Source organism: Podarcis melisellensis, assembly GCF_964234715.1.
Source record: "Podarcis melisellensis genome assembly, chromosome: 3".
Lineage (NCBI taxonomy): Eukaryota > Metazoa > Chordata > Lepidosauria > Squamata > Lacertidae > Podarcis > Podarcis melisellensis.
The window spans coordinates 106241632-106265656 of NC_138530.1; the positions used below are offsets into that span (position 1 = coordinate 106241632).

General features: G+C 41.7%; 2 protein-coding genes across 16 annotated transcripts in view; one reads left to right on the forward strand and one right to left on the reverse strand.

Moving 5' to 3' along the window:
• MACROD2 (mono-ADP ribosylhydrolase 2) overlaps positions 1-8569 on the reverse strand; it is a 987478-nt gene extending 978909 nt beyond the window's left edge. For 2 of the 7 annotated variants that reach the window (XM_081906340.1, XM_081906341.1), the window contains exons 1-2: positions 7135-7459; positions 3802-3918 (exon numbers count right to left, since the gene is read on the reverse strand). In XM_081906340.1, the coding sequence (XP_081762466.1) occupies positions 3802-3918; positions 7135-7306 (289 nt within the window). In that variant the 5' untranslated portion in view covers positions 7307-7459. Of the gene's footprint in view, positions 1-3801; positions 3919-7134; positions 7460-8204 lie in introns of those variants that run through there. The other 5 variants (XM_081906344.1, XM_081906343.1, XM_081906345.1 and 2 more) reach the window with 5 other exon arrangements.
• The window catches only part of SEL1L2 (SEL1L2 adaptor subunit of SYVN1 ubiquitin ligase), a 44466-nt gene continuing 28224 nt past the window's right edge, over positions 7784-24025 (forward strand). For 8 of the 9 annotated variants that reach the window (XM_081906247.1, XM_081906248.1, XM_081906249.1 and 5 more), the window contains exons 1-3: positions 11437-11502; positions 20144-20193; positions 22933-22987. In XM_081906247.1, coding sequence (XP_081762373.1) covers positions 11448-11502; positions 20144-20193; positions 22933-22987 — 160 coding nt within the window. In that variant the 5' untranslated portion in view covers positions 11437-11447. Of the gene's footprint in view, positions 8006-11436; positions 11503-20143; positions 20194-22932; positions 22988-24025 lie in introns of those variants that run through there. The other variant, XM_081906255.1, reaches the window with a different exon arrangement.

The following is a 24025-nucleotide window of genomic DNA, read 5'->3' on the forward strand; positions in this document are numbered from 1 at the left end:
AGACCTAATTATTCTCCCTAAGTATCCAAACAATTATTGTGTAAACAGGTAGAACAAAAGAAACTGTTTTGCCCCAAAACTGTTCTTTTTTCATGAGCAGCTAAAAAAGCAGACCATTTTTCTTAAGTGAAAGACTGGTGCACAAGTCTTCTCATTAAACCATACTTGCAGCAGCTAATGCAGGCATAGGCAAACTCAGCCCTCCAGATGTTTTGGGGCTACAACTCACATCATCCCTGACTACAGGTCCTGTTAGCTAGGGGTGATGGGAGTTGTAGTCCCAAAACATCTGAAGGGCCAAGTTTGCCTATGCCTCAGCTAATGTATTAAGTCAGTGGTTCTCAAAAAAATTTCTCTGGGCCACATTTTCAGAATAAAAATTTGCTCATTCCACACCAAATTTTTTATTGCTAAGAAATGCATTGGAAAACAAAAAAGAACAACTCCGAGCAGTGTTTGATTTATAACATAGAAAACAACTACTTTATAATATGATCATGGGACATCCAAAAGGTATAGAACAATGTAGCTACATATTTTGCAAAAAAATAATTATTTTTTTATACTACCCTGAAACGTTGAAATATTTCTTTGATTGTCCTTGAATCTTCCTGCCATACTTGTCATCCTCTCCTGCCACACCAGTGTGGCACATCACACCTTCTTTGAGAACCATTGCATTAAATCATCAAAAAGAATAGAAGGGTTTGAAGGTAGCTTCAAATGCTGTGTCACCTAGTATCTAGACTTCATATCACCTGGTGCTACCTCCCATAGCTACTGTGCCCTCAGTTTCTGTACACCTCTGCTCCTTTCAAGTCTTCCAGCATGGCAGAACAGGGGCTTGGATTGCTCTGTGCGGTCAAATTATCACATTGTGCTTGTTGTATTAAAAGGTACTGCCTCTGTTTCGTAAGACCAATATTTCATTTGTTTCTAGGGACGCAAAATAATTGAATAAAGGAATTTTAAAGTTTCAACTCAAAGTGGCGGTACAAGATGGATCTTTGTCCTGGCATGGAACTCTAGTTTTGGAGTTCCAGGCAACAGTTGTGCAAAACCAGTCTTGGCTACTCATTTATCAGCACTGCCTCTAGTTTTCTCTTTATTAGAGCTTTACCTACAGAGACCCTTATGTTTAACCAAAATGGGAGAATTGGCATTTTAGGTCCATGGAATCGTGTTGCCAGTGTTTCTATATTAATGCACGTTTGATATTTTAAAATGTAACTTTTAATATATATTTTTATTTTTCTGTTACCAAATTGTACATCATAAAACATGACTGACAAAAAAATGGGTCATGGGGGGTGCAAAATAAGGTTATTTTACATAATAATGAGGTGGTTACAGTAAATCATAGAACAAAAACCACTGGATCTGTCACTGAGCACCAGCCTACTTACTTTGAAAGGGACACTGATGGTTCAGAAATTAACATTAGACCAACATTTAGTGTGATGAAAAAAGTAACTTGGGCTGGCTTCCCCCACTCAAATGCAGCTGTGAGTTCAGAAGCATTTGCTTCCATTTTAAATTGTTGAGAGGACACTGGAAGCTGGGGTTAAAAGTACTTTAATCTTTTAATAAGAAATCTGGCTTATATTGCTACATCAATGTGGTGGTTAGGAGCTGCTTCAGTTATTCTATTTGAAGAAATTTTAAAATCACATCAGAATAAAATGCATAGCAGACACTAACTGAAACCCAACATTATGTGGTATCTTCACAAACTGTCCTGATGACACACTGTAATAAATGTGACAGCACCGTGTAGAATCAAACATCAGGATCTCAAGAACCAAAGGAACACAACTGCCCTCCCCTTACACCAACTCTAGGAATAGAGCAGTCTCCAGTATTTGTGAAGCAGATTCAATTATATAGGTGACTATCTATATAATTGGGAAGAAGGGAAGAAAAAAATTATTCCTTTGCATATAACTAAAATAGCTACATTCTGGCAAGTACTCATGAGTGACATCTGCTCTATAGTTCTTATTAACATGTCTGACTTGCAGTTAAATATGTAGACATTACTCACTAAAGTGACTTGCTGAAAGACATCAGAAGCAACCCTAAGAAAGCCATCTAATTCCATTATATACACCAGATACCCAGAAGCTACTGTTATATTTATTTGTAAAGGCACTTTGCAACCTGCTTTTTATCTTTTCTCATGAGAGGTAATATATAAATACTCAAAATAAATATTCCACAATTAATACATAAAACTAAAGGTTATTTTCAGAAGTTGAATAGCTTTACGTTGATTACACTTGTTCCTTGTATCTGCAATACACACAAGATGGACTACACCACTGACTTTAATTTGACTTCATCCTGGAAGAGTACAGCTTGAAGATTTTAACATGCAATGATTAATTTAATTTTAACAATACCAAAATAGATTTCTACCCTTGCCTTGACCATTTCTAGTTTGGTCGTTTACTCCATTTTATTCTCTTCTCATTACGGAAGAAGAGCTCTGTTCAGAAGTAGAAGTATACTTTCTAGTTATAACCCAGTATTTTAAAAACTGTACAAGAAACTCTGCAGTCAAGAGGCAGCTTCAGGTTTGTTTCTCTTGAATAATTCCCCCATGTATCATGGCAACACATATTTGAAAAGTGAAGGGATTTTTAAAAATTGTTTGATACTGCACAGTGAGTATGCTGTCCCACTGTGTGCACCTAAAGTTGCTCTTTGGATCCAAGCCACTGAAGACAAGCAGTATGAAGTACCAAAGAGGTAGGCATGCCCCTGGAAAGAAATACGGTACAAAAATCAACAAAAGTTCAGCTTTGACTAACAAACTAGTACAGTGGTACCTCGCAAGACGAATGCCTCGGAAGACGAAAAACTCGCAAGACGAAAGAGTTTTTCGTTTTTTGAGTTGCTTCGCAAGACGATTTTCCCTATGGGCTTGCTTCGCAAGACGAAATGTCTTGCGAGTTTGTTTCCTTTTTCTTAAAACCGTTAATACCAGGGTGCATCCGTGCTTCGCAAGACGAAAAATCCGCAAGACGAAGAAACTCGCAGAACGAATTAATTTTGTCTTGCGAGGTACCACTGTAACTACAAAAGAATATGAGGTGCAAAAGTTTTTATGGCATAATTAATCTACAGTTGTCCTTGATGTAACTTGATATGTGAAAATCTGAATTTGTTTTAACTATTTCCAAACTTTTATATGTTTCACCTCAAGTTATTCTTCAGAACGGTATCAAGGTTATTCTTCAGTGTTAAGGCAGTCTGAGTTCATGTTATCAAGCGAAAAAAGCTGGCTAAAGAAAGGATGGAATGAACTCTGGGAATTGGTGGTGGTGTTTTTAGTTGTGCCCAACTCTTTGTGACCCCATGGAGCAGAGCACGCCAGAATTTGTACCAGTAGAATATATTTGTTTGCAAACATACATCACATTTGCACAATGGGCTGGATTCAAACAAGTTTTATTTGTACATAGTTCCAATTTAAATAAATGGGACAACATTCAACTAATTTACACATGAGACTAAGCTCAACTAATTTACCCAGCCAGATGGGCAGGAGATAAATAATAAATTTATTATTATTATATAAGGAATTCTATGTGTAAACTTTAAAATCTAGTGAGTGAAGCACTCCTATAGGAATACGGCCAAAAACAGCACAATGCAGCAATCTGCAACATTGTTTAATGCAAATCCTCAGCCCTCAACCTCTACAACACAAGGAACCAAAGCTACTCCAGCATGGAAAGCAAAATTATAGATGCCATGATTCATCTTCTAAAGCACAATTATTAGAAGCTAACCTACCATCACTTTGGGTCTTGCTTTTCATTTCTTCCATCCATGTTGGGATGTCTTTCAGAGGAACGTAATCTCGTATGTATTCTTTACGCCTCTCCTCTAGTGTCATCTTCAACAAACGCTCTGTTAAAAAAAGTTAGTATACATTACTAGTATTAAAGTTAATCCGTTTCTATTGAAGCAAGGTTCATGAATTATCCTACAAGTACCCACTTTTTCTTTCTACAGATGGAATAACATTTATCTTGGGGGAATATATGAGATTTCAAGAGTGTGTTTTTATCTAAGTTTTATTGCATCTTATACCAGTATCAAAATACAGGCAAACTGCACAAAATGCTGTGATAAAATAGTTCTATTACACTACTCAGAAAGCCTAATCCATCAACACCTTTATTTCTCAACAAGCAAGCTTCCAATGAGTTCCTGATGCTGTGCTGAGTTTCATCTCAGGCTTCCTTTCTAGTGTTTCTGGGCTGTATCCAACTAAGCCATACTTCTTCATGGAAATCAACAAACTTGTTAGTCATGTCTATTTATTTCAATTGGTTTGTTTCAAGTATGAATTGGTTGGATACAACCTACAATAAATACAAAACAGACAAAACAAATGTGTGTCATTTCTTATGCAACTTGAAGCAGTGCTTAAGAACTTGCTTTGGTTTTCATGGCTGCTTATTATTTAAAACTGAGGTGATCAAGGACTTCTATTAGGACTTGTCACTTAATTTAAAATGCTATTGAAATATTAGTTTGACAGGCAATACATATGCACTAATAAACCCACACCATCAAAGACATTCGGTTCACATAAAACACTTAAGATATTTACTCAAGGCAAGAGCTAATTTAAGGCATTTGCACCATGCCTCCAATCTACCTCATAAACATCAACAGCATCTAGTATTGTTATAAATACAGTCGTACCTCGGGTTAAGTACTTAATTCATTCCAGAGGTCCGTTCTTAACCTGAAGCCCCACTTTAGCTAATGGGGCCTCCTGCTGCTGCCACACCGCCGGAGCACGATTTCTGTTCTCATCCTGAAGCAAAGTTCTTAACCTGAGGTACTAATTCTAGGTTAGCGGAGTCTGTAACCTGAAGCGTATGTAACCTGAGGTACCACTGTACACTCCTATTTCCTCATATATTATAATTTCTGAAGTAGGTCAAAGAAGCTTGCTCTACTAAAATTTAGCATTGCTTCAAAACTACAGAAGAAACCCACACCACACTCTAGTCAATCTGTAAGGAAAATATAACTGATGTAGACTGGGGGAAAAGGGATCTACTCTTCTTGAAGTTTTTATTTGCATTAGCAAAAACATCAACCTTAAAATAAAAATATTAAGGACCTTAAGTTATAACTTTCAGGTATAAATGTTTCTACCAATAGCATTTAAGAACAAAGATTTCCACGATTATAAAAACAACCCTTTAGTGTTAGGCAGTTCATGTTGGAAAATTAACAAAATCCTCTTGAACACAATGAGATTTCACACAGCTGCTCTTGAGAATGTGATGTGCAAAAGCAAACCTAAAAGCAATTAACTTGGAAGAAATATAGCAATCCACCATGAAGCTGGATGCTCACAACTTTAGTAGAGTGAATTTATTCTGATGTAGCTGTGGCAGATCTAGCAAGTGAATCAACAGAACAACAGGAGCTCTCAATACTGTGGAGTCCATCCAACAGTGATGAGAAGGAGGACAAATATTCTACATTTGCTCTGTCTTGAACTATTACAGGGCACCCAGTCTTCCCTGATGCCCAAGAAGCTTGAGACACAATTACTGCCCCCTCAGTGGTGAGGATAATTACTTTTTTCACTATTGAAAAGTATATAGACCTGGAGGAAGAAGTCAGAGGAGTGCTGTGCTTTCCTACTTCCTCTTCCAGTTCCATGTGCTTTTCAGGGCTCAGATCAATTCTATTAATGCAACTTCCACCCAGATCTCTTGGAAAAGTGAAGTCTATGCATGAACACTTTCTCTTTCCATCTGCATGGCAAAGGCTAGGATAGGAGGGAGGGAGGGTAGCAATCAGAGAGGATTATGCCCACAACACTCAGTTTAAAACTCAAATGTGGCCACGGGCCTAAAAAGCTTGGCAACACCTATTTTTATAATAACAAATGATTTCTGATTTGCTTTTCTTTCATCTGACTATGAGAAAAGTCACATCTATTAGTACATCTTATTTAATAACATATCTGCAAGAAATTCACAGCTCAGAACTGGACTGGGTACTGTAAATGCAAAATGAAGTTTCCATTGTTAAATCTAGGAAGAATTTTAACATGCACAGCCCTGTCCAACAGGTACAACTTTGATTTAAGTAGCATTAATACAATGAGTTTAAATATTATTTTAAGCTTTTTATATTATATTTAAGCCATTCATAAATAATGATCACAAAAATGTAGTGACATTTTCCACTGAAGAGCTAATGTATTTGCTGTTGACAGAACTTTTATAAGTCTGTTAGTTAAAACACACACCATTAGAGAATAGCCCTTACACATACTAGCAATCATTTTCTCTCCTTTTGAATAGTTACATTTTTGTCAGCATAAATGCGCAGGTCAACATAAGCCTCCCGTTTTATTTATTTTACTTATTACATTTGTATACCACCCTTCATCCAAAGATCTCAGAGCAGTTCAAAGTATAAAAATGCAAAATAAAAACAAAATATAATAAAAAACAAGAACAAAACAATTGTGTCCGTCTCTGTGGCTTCCGAAATTACAGGCCCACTCTTTAATAACCACTGTTTTTAAGACTGGGGTACTGCAATCAGCCCATCAGAGAAAAAAGAGCACATTTTGTGTTAGACAAGCTTCCATTGGTCAGAGTACAAGTTCAAAGATACTTTGTTTTTGTTTACAGTAGTAGTTTTGGTCCAATAGAGATTAGTTTATAAACTTTCATTCTGTTAGTTTCAACAACTGACAAGTTATTTGAAATGAAACTTGCATATTTCAAAGTATTTCCTGTGCTAGAAGAGCCAGCTTTAGCTGTGCTGTCACTGTCTGCAGTATCCTGACAATGGTTTTTAACACTGAATAGGGAGAGATCGAAACACTTTGGAAACAGGAGCAGTTTTCATTAACTTTGCAGAGTACAGAAACTAAAGTTGTAAGGAGGCAGCAAAGAGTCACTCTACACTTTCATTTCCTGACAAGTATGAGAGGGTTGGTGCATGAGGGAGGGGTCTACTTCAAAATTCACGTCCCAAAGGTTAGGTGCTTTGCACCGATGGCAATACACGCCACCATGCCTTGCATTTCTTTGCAGTGACACGTGAATGACAGAGAAAGCAGCAATCAATTTTTACCGTGCTTTTTTTTGCTCTGTGTTGCAGACATCAGAGTGAGACACAGGCGACCCAGCAGAAAGCAAGAACAGAGAGGAGCGACCCAAACACAGAACCATGACAAGCTATAAACAGAACTACCCAGTGATAGAAAGTAACACAGGCAGCCCGATGAAGAGGACAGGTGCATCATCTGCTTTTTTAAAATAAAATGGGGATTTTCTTAAATGAATGCTGTTTGCAATCAATAGTTTTGTTGTTGTTGCTCTACCTTTGGAGAAGAAGGGCAAAGTCCAAAAAATAAAAATGCAACTCCAGAACAGAGAACAAAGTCAAGAGGATAAGAGAGAGAAGTTTTTAATATGTGACATTTTAGTGTATTTTTCATCTTTGTTGGAAGCCGCCCAGAGTGGCTGGGGAAACCCAGCCAGATGGACGGGGTACAAATAATAAATTTATTATTATTATTATTATTATTATGAGGAAAGCGTAGCTATTATGATTTTTCCCTCCCCGGCAAAACAAAAAACCAGGCCATGCACAGGATGCAGCCCAACTCATACAGAGCCCCTGACAAGGTCGTAGCACTTGGAAGGGACAAGATAAACCCCAAGGCGACCGTCTCCCCGTCACCTGCTCTGCCTCTCTCTCTTTCCCACCCCCCAACCAACCGCCTCCAACGTTCCCAACGGAAAGCCAGCGCCTCTTTCATGCCCTCTCCTCCTCGGCTGTCCCTGGGAAAGAAACGCGTGACCCAATAAGAGAGGAAAAGTGAACTAAGGGTAGCAAAGGGGGGGGGCGAAGGGAGAGAGAAGAAGAAAACCACAACATTGAAAGGCAAGGCTGAGGGAATGAGCGAGAGGAGGAGGAGGAGCCCCGCTGCCTCGCCAAGGTAAGCCTGAGGTAACAGGAAGGAGACCTTGTCCAGGAAAGAGGCGGCGCGGGGGGGGGGGCTCTGGATCGCGCGCATCCTGGAGGAGGGGGGGCAAAACGAACTCCCTCCCTCCTTTACCCGTTTGCCTGAGGAGAGCGAAGAGGGGCGCGCTTTAATGGGCGCGGATGGAGGAATGAGGAGGGGGGGGTGTCAGTACCTTTCTCTTCCCTCCAGACCTTTTTCCGCTTGTTCCCGGGATACATGGTGCTGTGGCTGGCGGAGGCTTTGAGCTGCAGGTTCCCCAGGCTCACGGGCGACGGGGGAAGCGCGCCGACCCGGCTGCGGGGCTGGAGCGAGAGGGCACAGCTTGCTCCGCTGTGGCGGCGGCGGCAGCGGCGGCGTCTTCGGCGGTGATGCTCGTCGCCCTGCTGCTGCTGCTGCTGGGCACCTCCTCCTCCTCCTCCGCTCGCCTCCTCCCTCCTCTTATCTCTCTCTCACACACACACACTCCCCTCACAGCGCTCGCCGACTGGGTCACGCCTCGCTCTAACCCGACAGACACCCCCGCAGCGCCCGCCTCCGCCGCCCGTTGGCCCCGGCAGACGCCGCTCAAGCGACGCGCCCCGCCCCCCTGCGCCGCCGCCGCCGCAGCAACGATTGCTTAAAGGGGCAGCGAGGCATAATGGAGGGAGCGGGAGGAGGGGCGGCAGGCAGGGCACCCTGACAGGCAGGGGGAGCGAGGGAGAGAGGGAGGGGCAAGAGGGAACAAAAGGGGAGGAGCTAGATCTCCATTGGGGTCTGCCACCTCTGTGCATCCTGCCATCCGAGGCACCCAAACCTTGCCTCATAGGTGGGCCGGCCCCAGGAAGTGTGGGCTTCTCTGTGCTGCTTGTGCAAGAGAAGTGACAAGGGTGCACCTGAAGTGGAGCTTGCCATAAGGCACATCCTGGTGCCCAGAAGAAGAAGAAAAATGGGTTTAAGGCTTGGGTTTTGGAGCTGCAGAATACCTTCTGGGCACATATCCTTAGAGCTGCTCACTGCTGGGCTGCAGCTCAGTACCTTAACTGTAAGACTTATCGAACTTAAGTAGGGGTGTTACTTGCAAGCGGAGCAAGTAGCTAGGTATTAAAAATATTGTTACGTTCTCGCCAAGCACTGAGAAATTTGAGGTCTGTTAAAGTTGCCCGAGTTTGGTTCCCTTTGGAAGTAGGTCACCGTTAAAAGGTCGCAGGAGTTTTGTTGACATTTTGTAATATCTGCACTTATTTACACATACAGAGCGAGCAGAGATGTGGACATACTTAATAACACGGCGAACCAAAGTCCGCTGCTCTGATGTCAGATCTCAAGGGGACATCCAAAACTTTTAAGATGCTTAACAAAAGTCAGTTCTCTGTGCTGTTTCTCGTGTGTGTGATTCTCATCACACAGAGACATCTGCATTACCTCATCCTTAGCTAGGGGTCTTCTGCTACCTTTTCTGATTTTTATATTCATAACATTCCCAAAGTGATTCTGAAGTAACAATTGTCTAACCATTTAGTCCCCATGGCAACCCAACAACAGAATTTACTAGAGGTGCCACATAATACTGTTCAGCATTGGTAAGAACTCACTCATTTAGTGTAGCAGAACACACTACCTCTTGAGATGAAGCAGGTGCCTTCTCTGTACTCTTTTGTATGCCTGCTAAATTTTAATCTGTTTCAGTATTTTAGTATTTAACTTGTGTATGTTTAAAAGTATATTTTAAAACATGGTTGTGGTTTTTTCTTGATTTACTTTTGTAAACCACTCTGAGGTTTTTCTACACTCAAATTTCATTCATTCAATAAATAATAAATAAAAGGATGTGCCTGGCCACATCTGGCCAGCCAGTTTGGGCAACATTCTGCCCAATCTTCTAACACCATGCATTCTGCCCTCCTACAGTCTGCAGTGGTCTGTTTTACTCACTCCTCATTCTACCACTTCATTCTTCCTCATGGAACTGTGCAGATTTAAAAGTGTATTAAAAGGTTCTCTGAACATGGCCATACTCCCACACAGCCTTTGGTAAGCCCATACACTAAAATTCTGTGGAATCATAGAGCAGACACCACCAGAACTACTTACCGTATTTATTTAGAGCATTTATAATCAGCTCTTTAGCCCAAAACATACCAGAGTACCTTACAGAACAACAACAACAATAATAATAATATTATAATAATTAATAAACAGTCCCAACCCTCAGGTTTACATTCTAGCACACCATGGCACAAAAATGAAAAGGGAGAGGGCAGCAAACTCAAGGAGCACTTTGTAAAAATAAATTTTTATAAAGACCAGCTGCAGAGCTGTAGCTACGGGGTGGGGGGAGCCAGAATTTCCCCCCTTGGCAAAGCCTCCAGAGGGGTGCCATTGGGGCTCCCAGCCTGTGTATATGTGCATGGGTGTAGCCAGGATTTTTGTGGGGGTGGTGGTGGCAGGCCCTCAATTAGCTATGTCTTTTTATTGATTTTTACTGATGGGGGGGCAGCTGCCCCTCCCTTGGCTACACCCATGTGTATGTGTGTGTATACAAATATGCATGGGTGTGTGGGTGTGCCAAACTGGGTCTTTGACCCGGGTGAAATGAATCCTAGTTTTGTCCCTGTCAGCTGGAATGGAAACAGTTCAGGTAGCCTGATGACAGGTGACAATGAAGAAGAGTGAAAGGGTGGATGATCTCTTAACAGAGCTTATAGAATAGTCCTTATTTTCCGCTCTTTGCGTTCTGCACTCTTCCGGTTTGGTTTGGTCCAGGTGTTGCTGGGACTACAATACCCATCAGACACAACCCAGTTGGGCCAACGGTTAGAGAATATGGGGACTTCAGCAACTCCAGGTGCCCCCCCCCCCAATTTGCATGCATCAAGAGTGCTGGTGTGCATTCAGGTTGCTGCCTTAAAACGTCTGCCCAGCCCCTGGATTGGGGGGGGCGAAAAACAACACCCCCTTGCTGCTTCTGTTGCTCCCAAGCAGCGGTTGCTGCCGACACCAAAGCACAACCGCCCTGCTCCTCCCCGCCGCTGGTTTCAAAGCGATCTGAATTTCGCCTTCCTCCCAAACGCAGCACGCGGGAACACCAGAGGCTGCAGCCGTCTTTTTCCGGGTCAGCAGGAGCAGCGGGGCCGTGATTGGCTGGCAGGAAAGAAGGCGGTTGCTAGGTAACCGCGTCAGGGCAGAACCTTGGGGAAAGCGAGGCGGAGCCGGCGAGGCGGCGGCGATGCTGGTGGCAGGCGAGGGAGGCGCCTCCTCCCCATTGGATGAAGGCGCCTTTGCGGGGCTTGAGGGGACGTCAGTTGACTTGGGAGGGCGCATAATGTGGCAGGCTGTCCTCTTCTGTTCCTTGTAAACAGTCTGAGGAGCTCCTTTTGCAGAGGAGCGGCAGGGATGCCTTGCCCAGCCTAGCCCCTGGTCAAAGGAAGTATTTGAGATGAAGGCTCCTCTTGTAGCACTGGTTTTGATGCCCTTCTGGGTCACAGTGCATAGTAGGTATCTGGTATTATCCTTGTTTTTACTGTTTTATTTAAACACACACAAAAACTTAATTCACATGCTCTTTAAAAAGAACTTTTTTAAAAGGCAGTTGTTGATCACTAAGCATCTTATCTGGAGGGAGAATGTTTTACTTGACTAAAATATTGGGGGGCAGGTAAGCCCTACCCACATAATCAATCACATAATGTGGCACACGTACATGATTTGAATGGCAATGCCCATTAATTTGGGCAGTCCCCTCAAATATTTTATTAGGGGCCTGAAGTGACACCTAGGAGTTGGCTCTTATAGGAAGAAGAATGGAGGTATTTCTAACTGAGCACTGATTCAGAAGTGACACTTCTTCCCGTTTATGCCCATATTTTATTTTATTGCGTAGATACTCCGCTTTTTCTCCAAAGAGCTCAACGTTGTGTGTATTGCTCCCTCCCTCCCTGTTTTATTCTCACAACTCTGTGAGGTAGGTTAAACCGAGAGACTATGACTTGCCCTTGGTCACCCAAGTGAGTTTCATGGCTGGAGTGAGGATTTGAACCCTGGTTGCCCAGGTCTTCATCCAACATACTAACCTAAGGGTAGGCAACCTAAGGCCCATGGGCCAGATGCGGCCCAGTTGCCTTCTCAATCCGGCCCACACGGATGGTCCGGGAATCAGCGTGTTTTTACATGGGTAGAATGTGTCCTCTTATTTAAAATGCATCTCTGGGTTATTTGTGGGGCCTGCCTGGTGTTCTTACATGAGTAGAATGTGCGCTTTTATTTAAAATGCTTCTCTGGGTTATTTATGGAGCATAGGAATTCGTTCATATTTTTTTCAAAATATAGTCCGGCCCACACGTGCTCTGAGGGACGGTGGACCGGCCCACGGCTGAAAAAGGTTGCTGACCCCTGCTCTAACCACTACACCATGCTGGGGGAAAGCCATGGAATTTTCACATGTAATAATCATACATGCAGCTTTAATACTGTAATACAGTGGTACCTCGGGTTACAAACGCTTCAGGTTACAGACTCATCTAACCCAGAAATAGTACCTCAGGTTAAGAACTTTGCTTCAGGATGAGAACAGAAATCGTGCAGCAGCTGTGTAGGAGGCCCCATTAGCTAAAGTGGTACCTCAGGTTAAGAACAGTTTCAGGTTAAGAACGGACCTTCAGAACGAATTAAGTTCTTAACCCAAGGTACCACTCTAGTAGAAACAGATTTAGAAGTAGCATCACTGACTTTCATTTCCTAAAAGCATGGGAGTGAGTTTGATTGCATACAGACAACAGCTTTTCAAATACTTGGAGGCAGCACTATAGCAGGGCTTGCCAGCCTTTGGGGGCCAGTGCATTGGCATATTTGCAAACCTGAAAAACTGGCATACCCACAAAACACACACTACAGGCAGGCCCTCATGCATGCACACTCACTCCACGCTGCCACCAGCGATTAGGCTTGAATTAGGGGGGAGGTTGCAAGCAAGAAGGGAAGGGTATTCCCCCTTCCTCAATCACCCTTTTCACATTGTAGTTAGCCTGGGGGGGGGGAGTCTTTTATTGGCTGCAGTAAAAGGGATATTTGAAATCTAATTGTGATGGGAGGGTGTTTGTGGTGGTGGTGGTTGAATCACAGCTAGGGGAAGCTACCACATCCCTCTCCAGCTAAACAGCTCCCCCAAAGTCACAATTTGATTTGAAAAAACCCTCTGTTGGCTACAAAGAAAGGCTTCTTTCAAGCTTAACTCTAGCAGGGGTAGGAACAGGAGAGCAGGACCTTGCAAGTACAAGAGAAAGGCTATACGGGGGTACCCACAGGTGCTGTGTTGGCACTTCATTACATAGAGCCATCGTTTCCAGTAGTAAGCACTTTCAATTTTTGTGCTCTCTGATCAAACAAGTTGTGCAATTTAAGCACTACAGACCTGCATTCAATGGAGGGCTTGTTGTCTTGAAGCCCTATTACATGCACAGTCAAACCGACGTTCACACATGAGCTTCCATTTAATGACTGCAGCCAGTCATTCTTTCAGCCTCATGTTTGAATTCATCCCAATCTAATTGTGCAAATTATGATTCCCCATTTCAAGATGTACATTAGAATTTCTCAAACCAGCCCTCAGAAATATGGCCAACACTGCTGCAGTAAAGGTTTAAGTGACATTTGTTTTCACTGGAGACAAAGGCGATACCTTGTGCCCTTGGCAAGTAGCTGTATTGGTGCCCCCTGTCCCTTGCACCCTTGGTGCCCTGCTGGGGAGGTGCCCCAGGAGCACACTGGTGGGTGGGCTCCTAGTTACTCCAAGCCAGAATGGAGAGGCATGATGTTTGTGGCCCCCTGAGTCTGTGTCATTGGTGGGGGTAGACCTGGCCACCCCTAGATATGCCCCTGATTGGAGAGTGACCTAACATTTTACAGTTACAGTAGCTACATAATTAAATTCCCATTCTCAGCGGCCACCTGAGATGAGAATTCAAAAGATAAAGTGCCACTCTTGGAAAGGTCCTACTCCTTGCCCTACCACCTCTGATAAAGAGGGGTTGATGTTGGCCCTCATCTGCAGATCCCAATATATTGCAGTTAGAAGAAACTATTGGCTCCCCAATCCCTGAATTATTTATTTTACTTTCAAAATCAGTAATAATATAGAAGTAGACTGGTGGTGAAAGGAATGCTGTATTTTATTGAACACTCCAGTGGCACATACTCCTAAATTAATTTTTAAAAATGTAGAGTTTTGTCTTCCTTCCAGCTATATTCTGCCATTCAAGCATATTGATTCAATGTTTGAAGTGAAATTGAATTTTATCAGAAGCAGTTTTGCAATCTGCTATCCTGATGTTTACCAGCTCTTTTTGTACATGCAATGAGGAATTTCCACAATGGAGTGAACAGCCTCTTTCCTTTCCACCCTTTAATCCCTTGCTCATTAGATTTGTACAGGTATCAAGCTACTGATGCCAGATTAGGCTTAGTGCCACCGTAGTGCTAAGGAGAAAGTTATTCCTGCTTAGTGCAACACTTCAGCCTTGCAGATAAGTGCCAATTATTTACTAGCCCCCTAGATAAATGCTGCCTATCTGAACAGAGGAAAAGGAATTAAAAATAAGGAACAGTCTCTCTCTCACACATACACATGCACGCACACACACAAACAGAGGTAGAGAGATGGAAGGTAGAGGGAAGTCAGCCTTCTTTTGGGCTTCTGTCTGACTGCAGATCTGTCTCACACCTTAAAATGCATAGTTCTGAAGAATAATTAAAATTATGTTCAGATGTTAATAACTATCCTCTGTAGCATGCGCCTAGTCTCACAATTTATAAGTAAATTGTAGAACATTCAAAAACCTTTAGAATGCTAGAGTTGCCAAACAAATCTATAGTTTCTCCAAACCGAACAAGGAAGATTACTTTCCTGTTCCCAGACATTTAGAAGTGAACAGTGAGATAGCTAAAAAGGGAAACTATATTCTATTTTTATAATTTAGGGGGGAAACCTTACAGAGGTGAACACAAATACTTAAGTCAGGAGGGAATGAGCTGACAAATATTCAGTGTCAGTTGTGACAATAACAATCAAGGAGACTGATGCTATGTTTTCAGATGAAGCTGACTGCTTTTCTGAAAATAAATCTCTTATGCTCCTCTTGAAGGTTGCCATTTTGTGACTGACAGAGGCCCAGTGTTTTCAACAGTGGCCGAGCATGCAGAAATTCAGCAGGTGCAGCTTTCTACTAGGAAAGCTGCACCTGTTAGATTTCTGCCTATTGTGTAGCTATTACAGTTATGTGGAAATCCTAATATTGGTTATCATAACATATTTTTAAAGTGATTGTTAACTGAAACTTTGATAAAGTCGCAAGCTTTGACCAGAGTTGTATGTTTTAGCATAAAAGTCTGCATTTCTGTTCCCAATTATGGCTGCAATCATACCTGAGAGCAAGTTCCAGTGAACTTACAGCTGTTTTTTTGTGCTGTTCAAATGTGGTGTTTTTCATGTAGGAATCTTTGTAATTAAAATACAAAGTTTCTTCAAAAGAAAGGGCTACTTCATTGTCACATTGTACAGTGGTACCTCGGGTTAAGTAAATTCATTCCGGAGGTCCGTACTTAACCTGAAATTGTTCTTAACCTGAAGCACCACTTTAGCTAATGGGGCCTCCCGCTGCCGCCACGCTGCACAATTTCTGTTCTCATCCTGAAGCAAAGTTCTTAACCTGAAGCACTATTTCTGGGTTAGCGGAGTATGTAACCTGAAGCACATGTAACCTGAAGCGTATGTAACCCGAGGTACCACTGTATATATTTTCTGCCTCTTCAGTCTAATTTGTATGATTTAATGATCAAGTTGGTGTACAGAAAATCCACTGGCTGTGTAAAACTATTTCCTCCCTCTTAAAGCATACTGCTTTGAAATAAGTTGTGTGGAAGCATCCACAGTGTACCTTATTAACCAAAGAGTAAAGCAAAGCAAAGCAAAGCAAAGTGAGAACTGTTATATTCTGATGCCTGCATCTGATGGGTCTTGTATCCAGTTTTATACATTGGTTTTATACATTTGGTGACTGCGTTTTGTAGAGTCTTCCCTTTCTCTGTAGAATCTGTTTCCTCAACTCTATAAGTCTACTACACCCCCATCATCCCCCCCCCCCACAAAAAAACCCACAGGCCATTTGATGCTGTCAGAATAATTTAGTCTGATGTAATTCTACTAGCTTTTCAGTCTATTAAAATGCTGGGAAAAGCTTTCCATAATGAGTAGAAAGTAGAGCTGACACCATGGATGGGAGACACATATTCAGTTCAGTTTGCATTTAAACGTGAACTTACCTATCCACACTAACCGAAACAATAGGGGAACTGAAACACAGTCATTAGCAATGCAGTTCTCCAGCCAAGTAGAATGTACAAAAATGCATATACTAAGGTAAAGTGTGCATATAAATGCATATTATATTGGGAGGAATTGCCTTGCAGATATCTGTATATGACGTAAAATTGCATTTGAATGTATTAAGAGAAATTTGCCCTAAAATGCTGATTAATTTTAATGAAGCCTTCACACACACACACACACACACACCCCAAAAATTGAAGCCATTTGTGGAAATGTGACAAACCAAACTTGGAAATGTGAGAAATGGAAAGAAGTCAAAATCGACATACAGCCGTACCTTGGAAGTCAAACAGCCTAGTTCTCGAACGTTTTGGCTCCTGAGCAATCTAAACCCGGAAGTGACTGTTCCAGTTTTCAAACATTCTTTTGGAAGCCGAACGTCCAGCGGGGCTTCCACAGCTTCCAATCAGAAGCCACGCTTTGGTTTTCAAACATTTTGGAAGTCGAACGGACTTCCGGAACAGATTCCATTCAACTTCCAAGGTCCGACTGTATCTACTTGTTCCTAGGGAACACCACCTGGAGTATCCTCACCTTGAATAAATTGGCTCCTTCTATGCAACTGACTGGTGTCGGAATTTCCATGAATGATGGGGCGTGTCTGCCATTTGTGCCCATCTGCACTATACCACTATACATTTAAAGCAGTAGGATACCACTTTAAACAGCCACCTCTTCCCCCAAAGAATCCTGGAAAGTGTAGTTTGTTAATTGAGTTGGTAGGAGACCCACTATTCCTCTACTAGAACTGCAATTCCCAGAGCTTCCTGTGAACAGGGATTGATTGTTAAACCACTCTAGGAATTGTATCGTGTTGGGTAGGAATAGGGGTCTCCTAAGAACTCTCAGCACCCTTAACAAACTTCGGTTCCTCGGATTCTTTGGGGGAAGACAAGACTGTTTAAAGTGGTATGATGCGACTTTAAATGTATAGTGCAGACCTAGCCAGCATGAAAAATGGTCAAGAATGATAGGAGTCTAGTAACCACATTGGCACCTTGTTAACTGGAGGGTTTTTAAAAAATTCCTGTATCTGAAACAATTACCAGTATTTCCTTGTAGTCAGTCATTGGCTGACACGCTGGTCTACACTGTCAGATTCTGCTTGTTATCAGACCATTAAAGCCTCTCTTTTCCAGTGTTTGAAATTAGTAGGCATCTGTTTTTAACATTTTAAACATTTCAGTTAAAGGAGAGCCAGTATCAGCATAGTAAGAGCTCTTAGGTTTTTTACTTGCTTGTTCATTTTGCTTACCAAACAATGTTATTATCTTCTGTAATAAGAGATCTGCTAGGATAAATGTGAACACTTTGCTTGGATTAAATATTGCCTCAAGTTTACTAACGTATGACAGTCTTTCACTCTACCAAATGTTAACTAACTGGTTCACTTTAACTAATGTTAATCTTGTTCATTCATAAACCTTTGCGTATTTGCCACCCTTAGGTAATTTCAAGTTCATTTTATCTGCTTGGATAACTGCAAGAATCTGGAGAAATGGTTATATGATCCCTAGAGCTTTATTATTCTAATTAAACTTGTCAGAGAAATTATTTTAGGTCCACCAGATAACATAAAAATTAAGCTTCCAGACAAAAGAGAGTATTAATTTATAGCTGGTCTGTTTCTTCATGTGAATGTCATTTTGTATTATACTGTATATGAAAGAAGTCTCTGCTGTTCAGTTTTCTTTCTAGTACAGCTGCACTTCACAGGGAAGTTAGAAACAAATACAGAAGCTAAGAGAATTCAGTAAACTAGAAAAGCTATTTATCCCAGCAAAGTTGAATATGTCAGGGGTTCCCAGATTGTGGTCCATGGACCACCAGTGGACCAAGGTCTCATTTAGGTAAACTGTGGTGTGTCTCTTGATTTGTGGTTGAAGACAGGAGATGGTATAGCCATCCATTAAATACTCCTATTGAATTTTAGTGCTTTTTATTGCTCTCTTTATTTCTTATATCATGCTTTATCTTATTGCAACCCGAGCCTATATGGAGAGAATGCAGAGCAGGACCAAGAGGGTCCTGCTCCTTCCATTGCTACAGGCTTGGATTCATAGACCTTAAGCACCATGTCTGACCCTCTCTGCAGCATGAAATGACAGCAAACCTTGAGCTCTGCCCTCCCACTCCAGCTTGCAAAACTGACACTTTTTTACCGTTCGCTTACATCGCTGTCCACTGCAAATCTGGAACTTCCCCATTTGCACTCCAGCGGAATAGTCTCTCTCTCTCTCTCTCTCTCTCTCTTTTTTTTTTTACTGATCTGTTCTCTCTGTGTGTCTTTTCTTAAGTCAATGACTAGGTCATTCCCATGATTACCTCTTGATGGCTTTTCTGCCAGGCAGTTTCCTGGACAGGGAAAGCCAATGATTTGAAGTATAACTTTCACCAACTCATACCAATGCTATAATATTGTGCATTTCCTTTCTTTTTTAGGCAATGTACATGCCCATCCTATTTGGTAGTTTTGGATGTGTTTAGCAATAAACAAATCTTGTTAGCCCAATTCATTATATTAAACTACTGTATTTTTCACTTTATTAGACGCACTGGACGCACCTAGTTTTTAGGGGAGGAAAACAAGAAATAAGAAAGCAATGCAAAGCACCCTGAGCTAAGAGCTAAGAGCTAAGAGCTCATCCATCTTCGCTCAGGAGGCTTTGCGGGGCTATCCCTGAAGCCAGGAGGGCAAGAGGGATCAGTGCGATGAAGGCTCTCCTTGCCTGGGAGAGGCTGCTCGCGGGTAAGGCTCCCCCAAGAGCCGCGCTTCCTTTAAAGAGCGCGCGGAGTGTGTGTGCGGCTCTTGGGGGCTTTTCCACAAGGAGGAAGAAGGGTAGCCTTTCTCCCTCCTCAGGGAAAAGCCCCGAAGAGCCCCACACACGCTCTACGCAGCTCTTTAAAGGGAGCGCTGAGCAGAGCCTCCCGCCTGCATTCGCTCCATAAGATGCACACACATTTCCCCTTACTTTTTAGGAGGGGAAAAGTGTGTCTTATAGAGCAAAAAATACGGTATTTAAAAGGGTTAGATCCTGACCTACTGTTCTGCAAATGGAAGGGCTCCTTTTGTCGGTGAGCATTATTGAGATCCAGTGGAGGCTCCACAATGGAAGAAGCGAAAGGGAAATAATTTCCAACTATTTCCCCTTCTCCCTGTAACCCCCACTACCACCTTCCATGTTGATCCAGAGGGTCTCACAACCCTCCAAAGCAGATTTTCAGGCAGCATAGGGGATTGTGGGAGGAAGCCTGAAAGAATGTACAGTTCTTAGCCACTGTGAGCAACCCTGCTCCAATTCATTTTAATGCTCATTTTGGCACATACAATGCTCTACATTTTTGAAAGAGATCCTGAGGTTGAAACTGAATCCTTAATGACTCTTTCAGGTCACAAACTCGTCTACCGTCAATTTACATTGATTACTTTTTGTAATATCTTATCCTTCAGTAGCCTTGAGTTAAGGAATACCAGACAATCTTCTGGGCCTTTATTAGTTCTCATTCTATTATTTTTTATTCTTTCCTCTCTTTTTTTAATCTGAAGGAGGTTCAAGAAGGACCAATCAGAATGTAACAAAATAATTTCTTTGTAAAAGTCCTGTCTCATTGTGGGTTTTGTTTTTTGTTTTTGTGTGTATGTGTGTGTGGACCAAGATGGATTCCTTTGTTTTTCTGTAAAATGTTCTTGTTTCTCTGTAACACTTTTTTGTAAAAAGTTGTACTCTATTTGATGTCTTTACTGTTTTCAGAATCAGAAGAAATTCTTCAGAATAAGAGAGGAGTTAACATTTCAAAAGAGGTAAAACACTACCGCCTTTTCAAAAACTGCTTTGTTTTTACTGTATATGAATTGCATTTTTATTGTGCTTCTTAAAGTATAGTAAAATAAACAACAAATAACAGATTTTAGCACATGGCTCTTTTCTGTATGAGACCAGTATAACTAGCATGAAGATTCATTCTACTATTGGGTAAATCACTAGATAAAGAAAGAGAAAGTAAATAATTGAAAAGAAAAGAGATATGTACTTGGAAATAACACATGCTGAGTAAGACAGTTGTTGAAGTCAAGGTTATTGCCCCAAACTAGTAATAGATTGAATCATACGAAAATGTGTTTTGTACAGTGCACATGATGAACTATCCATCCAGACAATGTTAAAATGCATTCGGTTGGATCCAGATTAGGAATGTAATCCTAATCCCCTTCCCCTTGATGGTTGAGTGGCCGAGTTAGGATGACACATAGTTGCCTCTCTACCAGCCTCCACTAGCAGAGAGGAATAATGTTGGAAGTCTCTGCCATTGTGAAGGCCCCAGTTTTGCCTTTGCAGGTAGAGAGCTACAACTGGCCATTCTCCCACCTGCAGTAGCAAGCAGAAAGCCACAAAATGAGGTGTTTTGTGGCACAACCCACAGTGGCTAGAATCTGCTGGATCCTAAGCTTTGTGGATCCCCCCAAAGGATCCTTTAAAATATCCACAGAAATGCGAAAGTAATTTTCTAAGAAACTCCATGTAGAAGTAAGACTTTCAGCTTCCCACTGGCTCTGTAACGCAATTCAAAATGTGTGGGGTCCTCACCTCTATGAACTTGAAATTACAGTACAGACAGGTGTATTTAGGGGAGCACGGCCAGTTCAGTCGTACTCGGTGTGGAGTTTCAGGGATGCTGCAGGGTGCACTGCAATGGAGTGCAGGAGATGGAGGGGCGCCACTGAAATTTGAGACCCCAAGATCTGCAGCTGTTACAGAGCAAGTCCTCCTTGGGAACAATGCAAATTAATGGTCTGTTGCTCTCAGAGGGATATTGTTAAGTTGTGGGTGAACATATCAGACGACACAGCGATTCTTCAAACAGCTCTTGTTTATTCAAAGGCCAGAACAGAACAGAACTGAGGAGCTCAGTCAGCCTGCTTACATAGAGCTCCAGAACAACGTAACTATAGCAACTTTCTAAAACTATCCAATCACTGAACGTCACTTTTGATCCTTCATTTGCATACAAACTATCCAATCACTGAACGTCACTTTCGATCCTTCATTTGCATACAAACTATCCAATCACTAAACGTCACTTTCTATCCTTCATTTGCATAAATATCCTACAGTATCCCCCTGCTGGCCCAGGTGAGAACTTCAGTACGTAACAGAAATGTGCAGCAAAAACATGCATGCCTCCAGTGCCCTCGGACCACCTGGTGCAGGCAGCCAGAATCCACAGACTGGAGATTCTAAAGTGGACTTCATTATCTGATCCAGTTTATGATCTTCCCAGATTAGATCACTTTGGTATCCGACCTAAGGATTCCATCCCTACCTCCTAGCGATTCCAACAGTTCTGGGTATTCACCTTGTGTCCACCAGTGTTGTGGCCCTTTTAATGTGGAATTTATCACCTTATGAGATAAGGCATGTTCCAAGCATCTACTCTTTCAGATAACATGCTCCAGACCTTTATTTACCCAAGCCTTTTCTGACATAAATATTTAATTGCTGTCCGCTGGTCATCTTCTGGTGTTGTACTGTGTTATCTTAGCCATATTGTTTCTGGTGTATGTTTTAGATGTATTTTTGGTTTTCTATACACTATTCTAATGTTTTATAATGTGAGTGGTTTATAAACCTTTTAAAATAACAATAGTTGTTTATATTATGTGGAAGAATGATGCCCATCCTTGATTGTTTTTGCTGTTTTTATGTTGCTGTGCTAAACATACAGGTGAGCTCAGAGATTATTAGCTATGTTTCTCTATGCTATGAGATTTTTGTGTTTCCTTGTTAAGTTCTTGCTCCATTCCAAACGGTCACAGTAACTTCATTCTGCTGAGTGCTTTCTGCCTACTGCCTTCAGCAAAGTTGACTTTGACTTACACAAGTGATAGATGATATAGCTGATGAATAGTTGTTTCTTATTCTCAATGCAAAATCCCTTCTAGGGAAAATAAAAGAAGCTGCTGCAGAATGAATCATTTCATGCAAATAAAAAACCTTGACTGGGGATAAAAGTTGCCTCTGATGATTATGTTCAGGTTGATCAAATCAAATAACTGAAATACAATTTTGAGTGTGAATAGCTAGAGCTCATTTTAGAGCTGGAAATGAAGCAAAGCATGGTTAAAAAACAATTGAATTTTGTTAAAAGTGAAAGAAGAGGCACTCAAGATGAGCACATTTTGCATATCATCCCTCAAGTGACATTACATAACATGCTCCACAGCAATGTGGGATGTATGCAATGTCATCTGGGCAAAATTAAAAACTACTTAACTCTACTTAGTTATTTGTAAAGAAAGCGTAGTTCTGCAACAGCCATTTAAAAAATTGCTTAAATCCTTACTGTGAAACTGCTCAGACCCAGGCCTATAAAGCATGGAACAAGCGGGAAATTACTCAGACCCATGATTTCTCGACATGGGACAAGCGGAAGTGTAGACAAGCCCTGTATGAGCAACTAAGCAGATTCTAGGACCTGACCAGACAATGATTTCTTTCAATTTTGAAGATAGATTACATATATAAATTCAATTGTTTTGCAGGAGACCCTGAACAAGAGTAAAAGATTAACAGTTCAAGATTCATTTTCATCAGAAGGTAATCATTTCAATTCAGACCTTAACTGTCTCCTAATCCCTCAGATCTTTTGTATATTCTCTCGGAGTGTTAGGCAAAATTTGAGCTGTAAAAGCTTTCTGAATCAGTACAGTGGTACCTCGTTTTACAAACTTAATTCGTTCCAGAAGTCCGTTCTTAAACCAAAGCGTTCTTAAACCGAGGTGCACTTTCCCTACTGAGGCCTCCCACCACCAGTGCCCTTCCACCATTCAGCTTCTGTTCGGCTTCCGAGGCAAAGTTTGCTAACTGGAACACCTACTTCCAGTTTTGCGGAGTTCGTTCACTGAATAGTTCGTTAACAGGGCTCTTCGTAGACCAAGGTACCACTGTATTTTTTTAAAAAAATGTTTTCAATAGAAAAAATAATAAAATCTCCCTATCCAGTTTTCTCACTACTCTACTGTAAAATCTCACTCAATTCAGAATTGCCAAAATGAAAGCATAATGAGACAATGTTCTATCAGGGGTGACAATAGGAATTTTTGTGTGCCCAGTACCCTGTATGTGGATCGGGCCCTCTAAACCACTTGCAAAAAGAGAGCACAGATTTGCATAAAATTTGCACATTCTTTGCATCACATGCAAATTTGTGCTCTCTTTCTCAGGTGGAGAGGAGGACTCAAAAATAAATCAGTAGACACACATGTAATAAAACGTCTGACAGAATCTGAACAGGGGAAGGTTTTCCTATATTTGTATTTATATACAGTGGTACCTCAGGTTACATACACTTCAGGTTACATACGCTTCAGGTTACAGACTCCGCTAACCCAGAAATAGCACCTCGGGTAAGAACTTTGCTTCAGGATAAGGACAGAAATCGTGCTCCGGCGGCACGGCAGCAGCAGGAGGTCCCATTAGCTAAAGTGGTGCTTCAGGTTAAGAACAGTTTCAGGTTAAGAACAGGCCTCCGGAAAGAATTAAGTACTTAACCCAAGGTACCACTGTACTAGAAATGTTTAACATGTTGAATGTATGCCACACAGCTGTTGAAGACACAAGATCACAACTTTCCCC